General features: G+C 57.5%; 1 protein-coding gene across 1 annotated transcript in view; it reads right to left on the reverse strand.

Moving 5' to 3' along the window:
• HMCN2 (hemicentin 2) overlaps positions 1-12,437 on the reverse strand; it is a 35,290-nt gene that overhangs the window by 16,861 nt on the left and 5,992 nt on the right. The window contains exons 13-34 of the mRNA XM_051807825.1: positions 11,897-12,024; positions 11,393-11,506; positions 11,115-11,264; positions 10,282-10,476; positions 9,978-10,073; positions 9,506-9,630; positions 9,089-9,233; positions 8,887-8,999; positions 8,474-8,630; positions 8,131-8,293; positions 7,402-7,529; positions 7,152-7,260; positions 6,724-6,893; positions 6,159-6,254; positions 5,873-6,049; positions 3,007-3,126; positions 2,680-2,841; positions 2,179-2,460; positions 1,457-1,624; positions 1,179-1,292; positions 898-984; positions 204-395 (exon numbers count right to left, since the gene is read on the reverse strand). Of these exons, the coding sequence (XP_051663785.1) occupies positions 204-395; positions 898-984; positions 1,179-1,292; positions 1,457-1,624; positions 2,179-2,460; positions 2,680-2,841; positions 3,007-3,126; positions 5,873-6,049; positions 6,159-6,254; positions 6,724-6,893; positions 7,152-7,260; positions 7,402-7,529; positions 8,131-8,293; positions 8,474-8,630; positions 8,887-8,999; positions 9,089-9,233; positions 9,506-9,630; positions 9,978-10,073; positions 10,282-10,476; positions 11,115-11,264; positions 11,393-11,506; positions 11,897-12,024 (3,191 nt within the window). The remainder of the gene's footprint in view (positions 1-203; positions 396-897; positions 985-1,178; positions 1,293-1,456; positions 1,625-2,178; positions 2,461-2,679; positions 2,842-3,006; positions 3,127-5,872; positions 6,050-6,158; positions 6,255-6,723; positions 6,894-7,151; positions 7,261-7,401; positions 7,530-8,130; positions 8,294-8,473; positions 8,631-8,886; positions 9,000-9,088; positions 9,234-9,505; positions 9,631-9,977; positions 10,074-10,281; positions 10,477-11,114; positions 11,265-11,392; positions 11,507-11,896; positions 12,025-12,437) is intronic.

Raw genomic sequence — 12,437 nt, forward strand, 5'->3', positions numbered from 1 at the left:
TCAGAGATGGATCCTGCACTAGGTGGACACTTTAGTTCCTCCAAGAGATCTCACAAGGGCTTTGGGACAGGTCCAGGACCTCACGCCAAGCTGCTGGCTGCAGGACTAAGGGATCCTCACCACCTACCTGGGACAGGCCATTAAAAACCCTTTAAAGTCTGCTCACACCTGAGGCTCTGCCTCCATCCAAAGGGATCTCATACCCAAAACATCCAGCAGGTAGTGCTTGGTCTGGTTTGCCACAGAGTTGGAGGCCAGGCAGGAGTAGCGGCCGGCGTGAGCCAGGGAGGCTCTGGGGATGTGGAGCACGGAGCCGTCGGGGGACGTGGAGAAGGTGTCCCCACTGGGAAGAGGGTGGTTGTCTTTCAGCCAGGTGATCTTAGGTTGCGGGTTTCCTGTGTGGGGTGGAAAGCAGGTTTTGGCCTCTGTGTAAAGTTTTTCCATGTGTGAGCACACCCTGACCAGGGTCACTGCACCAGAGCTTTTCTGGAAAGCAGGGACATCAGCCCAAATCAAAATTATCATGATCTGGATCAGGTTTTTAGAGGCAGCTGGATGAGCCAGCAAGAAGAAAGAGAACTGTCCTGAGTGGGAGGTGATTAATTATTCCCGTTACTAAAGGAGGAACCAGATGAGAGGAATTTTAGCACCATTTGGGAAAGATTGGAGCTTACACTGTGGAACAAGCTCCTCACGTGGGCGTCCCCACCCTATAGTGCTTCCCAGAAAGCCCAACTGCAGAGCCAGGAACTGTCCCAAAAAAGCTCTTCAGACAATTTCTTAAGTCTTCGACTGGAGTCATCTGTTTGTTCCACATCCCAAAGGGAAACTCAGGTCTGTTCCTGAGCCCCATCTCTCACCTGCTCATGCCACCTCCCCTCCCCACTTGATGCTCACCTGCAGCCAAGCAGGACCAGGTGACAGGCTGACCCTCTGGCACTTTGATTGCCTCTTCTTCACCTGCATTCTCGATGTGGGGAGGAACTAGGAACACAAGCCACCAGGGACCTCAGCAGCTGGCCAGCATCGCTGAGCCTCTGAGCTCACATCCTAAGACACAAAGGGCTCAAGCACTGTAGCTCCCAGCATGTCCAGTCGTAACTCATGCCTGTTCCTGCAAGGGTGGAGCTCTGAAATCCCACCAGGAATCCTGCAGCAGACAGAAGACCCCTCCTTACCCAGGACCTCCACGTAGAAATGCCTCCTGGCCTCCCCAGCTATGTTACTGGCCAGGCAGGAATAGTGGCCACCATCCTGTGCTCCAGCATGGGTGAGCCTCAGCAGCCAGCCCCCTGGAAACACAGAGCACAGAGGTCTAAGGGCCCTGATCCAGGCACCAACACATCCCAGCAGAGCTCCTGTAGGACTGGAGCTCCACCATGAGTTTAAACTCATCAGTGTTGGGGCAAAAGCACTTCCAAAAGCACTCATCTCTCACAGCATCCAGATCCCTGACCTGAAAGCACATGCATGTTCTCGCTGGGGGTGACAGGAGAGCCATCCCAGAACCAGGTGACCGTGGGCTGAGGAACACCAGTGGCCTCACAAGTCAGTGTCAGGGATTCTTGCAGTGAGATGGTGACATTGGTTGTCAATCCTGATCCTTGAAGGAACTCAGGAGGAACTGGGGATGCAGAAAGGAGGGACGTCCATTGTCAAAGCACACAAGACATCAGAGGAAAGCAAAGTGAGTGAACTTGGCTTTTCCCCACCTTCCTGGTTCGTAGAGTTTGAGGACACAAACCCAGAGGGACCATTAGCATCAACGGAGGTGTCGACTTCAAAGGTGTTATGGGACAGTTGACCCACAGCAAGAATGTGCCACTTAGCTGCACACCTGAGCCCAGGCTTACAGCGTGACACCAAGCTGGCCACACGCCCTGAGCCACCTCAGGCCTTTTATAGCTCAAGTTCAGCTCATGGGGTTTCCCAAGTCTTAGGTAGGACTTTATAAAGAGTGGGATGATCTGCTGTGTTGACTATGGAAAGAAACGCCTGCCTAAAGGACACAGTTCTACAGCTATTCCTGGAGCATAACCCTGCCAAGACCTTCTGTGTGCTTGGATGTCCAAGATCTGCTCCACTCCACATCAGGTTGCTCCATGTGGGACATCACCACCCTCCTGATGTCGCCTGCACGCATACCCCCCAGCCAGCAGCCCCATCCCACATCCTTACCGTGCACCACAACATCAAACTCCCTCTGCTCCTGCCCCTCTGCGTTGGCCACCAGACAAGTGTAGCGTCCCGTGTGGGTCACCTCTGCCCTGGGGATGTGCAGCCGCCTCCCTTGCTCCGTGAGCAGGAGCCCGTCCCCACCAGCCACGGGCTGCCCGTCCTTCACCCACGTCACGGAGGGTGTTGGCATCCCCATGGCCTCGCACTCCAGAACTGTCTGACCACCCTCGATGACAGAAACCTTCCTTGGGGTGTTGCTGCTGCCCTGGACCCTCGGCAGCGCTGTGGGCAGAGGGACACAGGGGGGAGGTGACGCTGTAGCAACTCCCGTGGCCGTGCACAAGCCGAGGGGCAAAGCCAGCCCAGGTAACAGCATCCCTCCCAAAATACCCAAGGCACCAGGCAGTGGCTTTTAGGTCCATCTAGACCTTGCACTGAGAGAGGTGACAACACCTTCAGCCACCCCCACGAGTCCTCCATGTCTCTGGGCCCCCAGCTCACCGTGCACCTCCAGGCGATGCTCCTTGCTGCTGCTGCCGGCGGCGTTATGGCACTCACAGGTGTAAGTCCCCTCGTCCACCAGCTGTACCTTCTCCATGTACACCACACTCCCTCCCATGGACACCAGCTTTGGGCTCCCAGGCTGGGTGGAGAGGGGCTCACCTGCCCAGGAAAGGGGAGAGCAGCCTCCTGTCAGGCTCCCAGCAGGACCAGTTCCCACCCAGAAGCTGGATGCTGCTCAGCATAAAGCACTCCGTGCTCCAAGGAGACCAACATCTGGGTCAACACATGCGTGGGGAGGGATGAGACTGAGAAGCAGTGCCCTACCATCCTTCTGCCAGCTCAGGGTGGGGAAGGGGATCCCATGGCACTCGCAGGCCAGTCTGACAGACTGCCCCTCCAGCACGGACACAGGCTCGGGCTCTGCTGAGGAGAAGGACGGAGGCACTGCAGGGATGAGAGGAGCAGCTCGTTGATGGCACCAGACAAGAAGAGAAGGGCAGCTCCTCGCTGGACCTCCATCCTGCTGGATACACACCACCTGCAGCTCTGCTGGTGCCACTCAAAAACCAGCGGCACTCTCCTGCCCTGGCTCCACGTGGAAACAATAATCTTGTCTCTCCAGCCAAGTGAGCAATGCTTTTGACTACACGTGGCCCACAGCAGAGGATGACCAAGCATCCCACGCCAGGCACACAAGAGGCCAAGGTCAGGTTGGCCAGACACAGCCTTATTAAGTAGCCCTGCTCGCTGGGAGGGTTACCCAACTCTTTCCATTATTCGGATGCTGTTCTCAGTTGCTCATAAATACAGCTGGCTGGAAAACAGTAACTCCTTCCCATGAGGGATATCAGTTTGTAGAACAAAAACCCCAACACCCAGAAACCCCTGAAAAACAAAAACAGCAGAACCCAAACAATCCACCCGAGCCAGGACGGCAGACGTGCAAACATTTCCCTGGGAAGGGATCGCAGGAACAAGCCCAGACCAGGAGAACTGGATTTTCTCCACTCCCTGGCTACCTGCCCTCAGGACTTCCACCAACTGGCCTAGAGTATCCCTGAGAAAAGCCAGACTCTGGCTCAGGCCCTGGCATTGTGGACATGCTGAGTGGTCTGGGAGGTTGCAAAGACACTCAGATCAAGTGAGAAAAAGTGGCCAGTGGCCGTCTTGGCAGCAGCCCTGGAGCCAGCACTGGCATCCCCCCTGACTTGGCCAGGGGGACAGAAGGGGAATGGTACCTACAGTGACCACCGTACTGATGTAGTGCAAAGAAAGGACAGGAAAGTCCTGGCAACAGCAAGGAAATCCTTCAGTCTGCTGCCCAAATTTCTAAAAGACACCACTTCTGCTTCATCACTGAAATCTCCCCCCCAAGGCTCAGGCAAACATTATCTTTTTTTCCCCCTCTCACCCCAGCCTGGTGGGAGTTCCCTGACACCTCCAGGTGTGTCATTTTGCTGAGTGTTTTCCAAACAAGGATCAGTATGTCCTCAGGGACATATTTTAAACATGAAAATGGAATAGCATACAGTCTATCCTTTGTATACACACACTATATATATATTTACATCCCTGATGGGGTGTTTCAGTCACAGTGGCCCTTACCCCACACGTGGAGGTTGTAGTGTCTCTCAGGGTGGTCGGGCACCTGGCACGTGTACCTGCCCACATCCTGCACGGTGGCTTGCCCAATCTGCCCAGACAAAGAGAGACACTAAGCAGACACACAAGCAGAGCTGGACCCACACAGCCTCTCCATGGCAGGATTTTGTGCCAGCAGAAGGCATGGGGATGGAACCAGCATGAAGGGTGGGAATGGTGCTGAGCCACGGGCTGGGACACCCCTTCACTCTGCACTCACTCTCTTGCAAGGGTGAGGAAGAGGGGACAGGCACCTTCACAGCCCCATTTCCCCTGCCATCCCCTGCAGTATCCCCAGACATCACCTGGAGCACAGTCCCCTCTGCAGACAGCTGCACACCCGGCTTTGGTGTGAGCAAACTCCCGTCCTTCAGCCAGCGGGACCCCTGAGCAGGGACCCCGGGGGTCACACACTGCAGGGTCACAGGCTGGCTGACGATGACGGTGACGTTCTCCTCCTCACCCGGAGTGGTGGTGGGCACTGCAAACCAGATCAACAGGGCAACACCTTTCCCAAGCCATCCACTTTGATCCTCCCCAGACCCTGTGAGCTTGCCAGGGGACAGCAGAGCAGCCCCACAGTCCTAAGAATCACCTCCAACCCACATTGGTGGGAAGGGGCTGGGATGCACAGGGGTACTTACACTGCACCTCAAGGGTGATCTCGTGTCTGTCCTCCCCCACAGCACTGCTGGCTACACACGTGTACGTCCCTGAGTCCTGGAGACGGGCGGTGGGCAGGGACAGCACGTGCCCACCAGAGAGGATCTGTGCTTCCCCAAGACACAGACAGCCCAGATGAGCACAGAACCAGAGAAACTCATAGGCAGCTGGGCTGCATGCTGCCTTACAGGGATGTGGGAATAGGCACAAGCCTGCCTTGAACCCATTCTCAAAACATCCCAGGAACCCTCTGCCCGATCCTGCCCTGCATGGTAGGAAAGCTCAGTGCAGGGCTGAGCAGGTCTATGCCCCCATGGACCAAACATAGGGCAGGTCTGGGTGACATTGCACCTGCTCAGCTCCAGCAGTTGTTTTTCTAAAAGCCAGACAAGAAAAAAGAGCACCTTCCTGGAGGGACATCTCCAGTGAGTCCCTCTCCATCAGGATTTGTCTCACCTGTGGGCCACCCATTGCCTCGCTGGGCACTGGGTTGCCATCCTTCAGCCACAGCAGCATCGGAGCTGGGGTCCCTATGGCATCACATTCCAGTGTCACCGGCTCGTTCAGCAGCACCGTGAGGGGGCTGGGGCCAGCTGTGATCTGTGGGGGCACTGGGGGACAGAGAAATGTCACCAGGCACAGCAGGACACAAAAGGGACAGGGTGGGTAGGAGACACCGTGAGGGAGATCAGGCAACACCCATCCAGGGTGTCGTGGTTTTCTAGGACATTGCTTGGGATGAACGCAGGGGATTGCATGGCTGGAATTGTGAGTGCTAAACCCACCTTCCAGGGATATGTCCCAAGGGCTGGGACAGCTCCACTGGTTTCGTGCTCACGTGAGGGATTCCATGGGGGGAAGCACCCCTCTCTCAGTGTGCACTCACCAGTGACCTGCAGGCTGTACCAGAGCTCAGCCACTCCGGCCACGTTGGAGGCCACGCAGCGGTACCTGCCGGCATCGGAGAGCCGGGCACGCTGGAACTCCAGGCGCTTCCCATCCCTGGACAGGGTCTGTCCCGGTCCAGCCAAGAGCTCCTCGTGCCCCTTGTACCACGTGATATCTGGAAGGAGCCAAGCTGTGAGGTGCAATACTGCTGTCCCTCTCACCCAGGGGACCCAGGGAAAGCCCCAGGGGTGCAGAAGCAAGAGCAAGGAAGATGATTGACTCACGAGGAGCAGGCAGCCCTGAGGCCAGGCACTCCAGGGATGCTGTGCCGTTCTCTGGGACAGCCAGGTCCACTGGGCTGGGCTCGATGTTTGGAGGCACTGCAACCCAGCACACACCATCATCAGCTCTGCATGGCCCAGGCTGTCTGCAGCCACCACAGGGCAGGGTTGGGCAGCGCAGTTGGGCTCACTGCTGCTCCCCAAGCCAGCCAGTAGGTTAGTTCCCCACCCCAATGAGACATTCATCTTCCCCATCTCTGCTCCCTGCCTGGTTTCTCACCCAGCACCTTCACCGTGACATCCTCCTGATGGAGGTGGGAAGGGAAAATGGGGCTGGGGAAGACCCTCCCCCTGGAAGCACCCACCAAGGATGGATGCTATGCTTTCCTGGGGTGTCAGTGGCCATCAGCTCTCAGCCTCATCGACAAAGGACAAGAACCCAATACATCAGGATAATGACTCTACAACTACCAAAAAGCATGGCCAAGAACACCCAGCCCTTTGGCCAGCCATGTTCTCCCAGACACATGGGATGGATATTGGGTCTTGCCCCAGGTGCTGTGCTCACCATGTACCAAAACCTGCACCTCCGCCTGGGCCACCCCTGCCCCGTTGCTGCCCTGGCAGGCATAGAGCCCTTCGTGACCCAGCCCCACACGGGTGATCAGCAGAGTCCCATCGTCCTCAGACACCACCACATTGTCCTGCTCGCCCAGAGGGTGCCCATCCTTCAGCCACCTGTGGGGAAGGGGACAGGCAGCAAGTCCTTGGTCTGTCCTGCCACCCCCCACCCCCCATCCCTGCACACCAACGGGGTGAACTGTGGGTTGCTGGCAGCAAGGACTGCCCCCTGGGTTGGTGGTGCCCAGATCATTAGGCAGAGGATACCAGAGGCAAGGAGAAGGAATGGATGCCTCCTAAGGGACACCTCAAGCCAGAGGTCACTGTCACACATCCTGGGATGACAGGCAGGACACACCCCTCTGCAGTACTCACTGGATTTGGGGTGGAGGGGTGCCCATGGCATGACAGTGAATCCTCAGGGAGGTGTTGGCAACCGCTGTCAGGTGACTTTCCCCATCGCCGATCCACAGCTGGGGCGGAGCTGGGGGGAAAGGGGACCTCAGGCTGGGACCACCCTCAGGCACCAGCATGGGGATGTGGGAGCAGCCAAGGGCCTGGAGGGTGCAGGACCCCAGTGGTACATTAAGCCCTTGGGAGGAGTATTTTAAGCAGGGATGTGAACCTTGGACGTGCAGGCTGTAGGTGAGCGAGGTGTTCCCTGCGGTGTTGGTGGCTGTGCAGGTGTAGAGCCCACTGTCTGTCACCCGGGGCTCGGCCAGACGAAGGGACCCCGAAGGGAGGACACTGTATCTTGGGGGAGAGGGAAAAGAAATGCTGGATGGGAGGAACAGCCGTGTCATCCATCACCTACCCCCAGGCAAGAGCTAAGGGCTGAGAGCTCACTATTGCCTTGAGACAGCCAAGAGAAGATCCCCAGGGCCACCTCCTGTGCAAGAAGGGTGGTAGTGCTGCCCATGGGGGCAAATCCCCTTTGCTTAGCCCCTGCACGAGTTCAGCACAAGGCAGTACATGAGCCCAGGGGGATGAAGGGGAATGGGGGTCCCCAGGGAGCACAGCCCCTGCAGCTGGAGCTGGCCACGCTCTTGCTCCCAGCCCTGCCTGTGCTCCACAGACATAACATCATCTCAGCCCACGACTGCAGATTCCTCCTCGTGTGCACCCATCAATCACCCACCACATGAGCACAACCCAGCTGAGATGTGGGGAGCAGCACAGGCCAACCACAGGAAGCCAGACACGAACAACAAGGCACCACAGTCCCTCAAGAAGAGCAAACCCAAGATGCCTTCCCTGCTTCCCCATCCCACAGCAATCCTCAGGTACAGGGAAAGTGCTTAACCCCAAGATTCAGGCCCATGAATTTAGGGGCCCCCAGCACCCACAACCTTACCTCGTGGTGGCAAGAGGCAGCGGCTGGGACTGTCGGCTCCACACCACCAAGGGAGGGGGGTATCCTTGAACCTCGCAGGGCAGCGTGGTCTCCTGCCCCAGGACAGCCAGGACGGTGACAGGGTCTGGTCCCTGTGATCCATTCACACTGATCCTGGGCTTCGCTGGATGGAGAGGGAGCACAGCTGGTGCAGGGACACCTCAGGTGCCCCACAGCCCTCATCGCTTCTCTTCCCATCCTGCAAACCCATCTGGAACCTCGATAGGTGCTCCAAGGAAGCCATGAGTGTTCCCAGGTCATGCTCTCCCAGCCAGTCCCCTCTGGAGCAGTCCTGGGCACTCACTGCTGATGGAGAGCTGCATCTCCTGGCTGGAGAAACCTGCGGCGTTGGTAGCTGTGCAGAAGTAGGTCCCAGCGTCCCCAGGGGAGGGTGAAGGGATCAGGAGGGTCCCATCAGGGTCAAGGTGGTATTGTGGACTCAGCAAAATGGGCTCTGTGCCCTGCAGAGGGAAGGGAAGGGAGGGGAGGAAGACAGCAAAGACTGTCCCATGAGCTGAGCAGCCCAAGGGCAAGAAGAGGGCTCTGGACCCATCAGAGCAAGCCATGTCCTGGTCCCAGCTTCCCAGGATACCTGGTGCCAACTCTCCAGGCACCCACAGCCACACTAGAGAGCTACACTACCCTCAAACACAGCACCCAGGGTGACCCAAAGCTGGGTGGCAGAGGGACAGCAGCCCGCCTGTCTCTGTCACCTACCTTGGCCCAGGTGACCGTAGGGGGGGGCACACCAGTGGCATTGCACCGCAGGGTGACAGCCTCTCCCTCGGTGGCAGTGACAAGGACAGGGCCAAGCTCAATGCTGGGAGGAACTGGGAAGGAAGAGAAGCACCTCACCCTGCATGGTCAGGGCCAGATCTCCACAGAGTGGTGCTCAGACACCCAGCACCCTGTCACTCACCGTGGATGACGAGGGACACGTCCTGCCTGTGTGAGCCGAGGGCGTTGGTCACCTCACAGGTGTACCTCCCTGCATCCCCCTGGGATGCCTGGTCCATGTGCAGGCTACCATCAGCCCGGATGGAGTAGTGGTCACTTGGGGCTACCTGGGCACATGCAGAGAGCAGGACAGTCAAGGGGTCAAACACCACCTTATCGCTGTGCCTTTAGGGCACATCTAAAAACTGATCCTTGAGCAACAGAACATCCTGGTGTGGTGATAAAGCCACGTTACCCTCCCAACACAAACGCTCCCCGGGCATCTTTCACCAGCAGCTTCGGCCTGGCAGGTTGTGACAGCCATCCTGCAGCAAAGCCCCTGCTGCAGGGCAGCTGCCCACTCACCCACCCACCACCCCAGCAGGCATGGAAACCTCACCGTTTGTCCATCCTTCAGCCAGCGGCGGGCTGGGAGTGGCCTCCCAGCCAGGATCACACAGGGCAGTGACACAGGCTGGCCTGGGAGCGCGTGGACCACAGGGGATGCAAGAGCTATTTCTGGGGCTGCTTGAAAGAGGGGAAAGGGAAACAATATTAATTGGTGATAAACTGGCCAGGAACACCCAGGAGAGCGGATCTGGATCACCTTTTTTCCAGGGTCCAGATCCTGGCTCTGCACAAGGCAGACATTTATCTCCCCCAGGAATTTGGGGATATTCGCTGCAGTTTGGGTTCAAGCACATGTCAGCGTATTAAGTCAAAGAGATACAAGGGCATTACCCAAACCCTGCCCTGGGGTTTGTTTAGCATTCCCAACAGCTGGCTCCAGTGCAGACGTGGTTGCTCCAGTCTGCCACTCACTGCCAGCACAGCCGGGATCGATACACCAACCAAAGCATGGAAAAGCAAACCGTGTCCAGTGACTGTGAGCTTGACCTCCGCTTGGATTTTCCCAAACTCGTTCTGGGCTTCACAAATGTAGATGGCTTGGTCATCCAGTGAGGCACCTGGGGCACAGTGGGGACAAGCCTGAGCCTGATGGGGCTGGAGAGTCCCAAGCGAGCTCTGGGATGGGTGACACCACCCTCCCCTTCCCTCCCACCACCTCCAAAGGAGGACAGACTCGGTGGCACTGGAGGCTTGCAGGCTGTTGCAGCACAGTTAAAGTTGCACAAGTTAAAAATACAAATAAACGTGTGCATGCTCAGCTCTTACTGTCGATGAGGAGCTTGGCAGCCTCCAGCTGGCTGGAATCCCCCCGTGGTCCCTGCCAGCCCTCCACAGGCTTCCCATCCTGCCGGGACCAGGTGACGCGTGGCGGGGGAGATCCCTCGGCGTGGCACAGCAGGGTCACACTTTCCCCAGCTGTGACCTCCATGTCACCCAGGGGCTCGGGAAAGTGAGGGGCAGCTGGAGGAGAGAGCAGTGGAAAAGGGGCTCAGGCAGGTCCAGCATACCAGCTTCCCACTCTGAGCACAGCCAAGCCTGGAGAAGGGATGGGACTGCAAAACCCATGAGCCAGGTGCCCTCACAAGTTACGAGACTGACCTAAAGCATTTGAGGCTTTTCCAAAGCTGTCAGAGCCACTGCAGTTTCTCTCCCTTTCAGTTACACTCAGCAAAACCTCTTGCACTTTTCCATCTTTAACTGCTTTTATCCCTACTGCCTGCAGCTCAGAGCCTTCCCTCCTCCTCCCTATGCTCTTCCATCTCTTCTCCCTGTGGTGGAAAGCCCTGAGCAACGGTCAGAGTACCTTGATTTTCAGACACAGAGAAGTCAGGCCCTACCTCTGCCTAATCCCACCGATTGCACTTTGCATCCCCAGCTGGGTCCCAAGCCATCATGTCCCCATACAGTAACAACTGCACTGGCTTCTGTCACTTGCTGAAACTCTTCCATCCTCCCAACTCTTAGAAATCCTGCCAGGCTTCTGCCTGCTTGTACCGAGCACTAACACCCCCCTGCTGGGAAATCCGGGAGGCGGCAGCAAGAAGAGACTTGGGAAGCAGCAAGTGGGAGCTGAACTGAACAGGAGGGCAGAGGCTTACAGCCCACGTCCAGCTGGGTGCTGTCGAAGGCGACGCCGGCCTCGCTGAGAGCCTCGCAGATGAACTGCCCCGCGTCCTCCTCCCGCACCTCCTGCAGCCTCAGGATGGCACGCTGGGTGCCGGCTGGGAACGTTGCCATCGCCTGCTCACCTGCCCAGAGACCCCCACATCAGCACCCACATCAGCACCCCGAGTGCCCCTGTGGGTCCCTCCCAGTACCGGGCCAGGGGACCCCAGTGCGTGGAGGGGATCTGCTCCCCAGCTCCTCCCAATCTCACCTTTGTACCACACTATGTGGGGTGGGGGTGCCCCCGAAACCCAGCACTCCAGGGTCACGTCTTCTCCCACTAGCACCTTCAGGCTGGGTGTCACTGCCAGGATGGTGGGAGGCTCTGTGCCACAGGGAGAGAAGGCTTTGGTCTCCAGCCATGGAACCCTGGGGCACCCTCCATCACACACAGCCCCATTCCAGTTGTGCTGCCCCCAACACCCTCCATCACACACAGCCCCATTCCAGCTGTGCTGCTCCCCAACACCCTCCATCACACACAGCCCCATTCCAGCTGTGCTGCTCCCAACACCCTCCATCACACACAGTCCCATTCCAGCTGTGCTGCTGCCCCCAACACCCTCCATCACACACAGCCCCATTCCAGCTGTGCTGCTGCCCCCAACACCCTCCATCACACACAGCCCCATTCCAGCTGTGCTGCTGCCCCCAACACCCTCCATCACACACAGCCCCATTCCAGCTGTGCTGCTGGTCAGCAGGGAGCAGGTACCAGTGAACTCCAGGGTGATGACTTGCTCATCCCAGCCCAGTGTGCTGCCAGCATAGCAGCTGTAATTCCCTGCATCCTCTGGGACAGCAGCCTTGATGTGCAGGGTACCCTCAGCATCCCTAAAAACCCTGTGGCAAACAGGGAGAGAGAGGGAGAAATGAGCCCTGTGAAAGCAGAGATGATGGAAGATGTGTTGATATAAATGAGTGGGCTTCAGGCCATCCTCACACGTGGCAAGTGCTGGGCATGTGATGGATGTGGGTCAGCACTTAGAGCCAGCTCTGTCAGCTGCTGCAGGGAAAGACTTTGCTCTGAACCAGGAAAAAGCACTGAGAATTGGGCTTTTTCATCTCCTGAGTCAAAAAGCCTTCCCCAAAGTCCACTCCAGAACTCACAGCCTGACACAGGCAGGAGGTGGAAGGCAAAAGCAGAAGAAATTAAGAACTACAAGGAATGTTTTGAGACTTGAGCACACACCATGTGTGCAAAGCACTGTGAGTCCCCTTGGTGGGGACAGTGACCTGGATAAGGCAGGACAGCT

The sequence above is a fragment of the Manacus candei genome, unplaced genomic scaffold (assembly GCF_025592945.1).
Source record: "Manacus candei isolate 608988 ecotype Guabito, Panama unplaced genomic scaffold, ASM2559294v1 h1tg000071l, whole genome shotgun sequence".
Lineage (NCBI taxonomy): Eukaryota > Metazoa > Chordata > Aves > Passeriformes > Pipridae > Manacus > Manacus candei.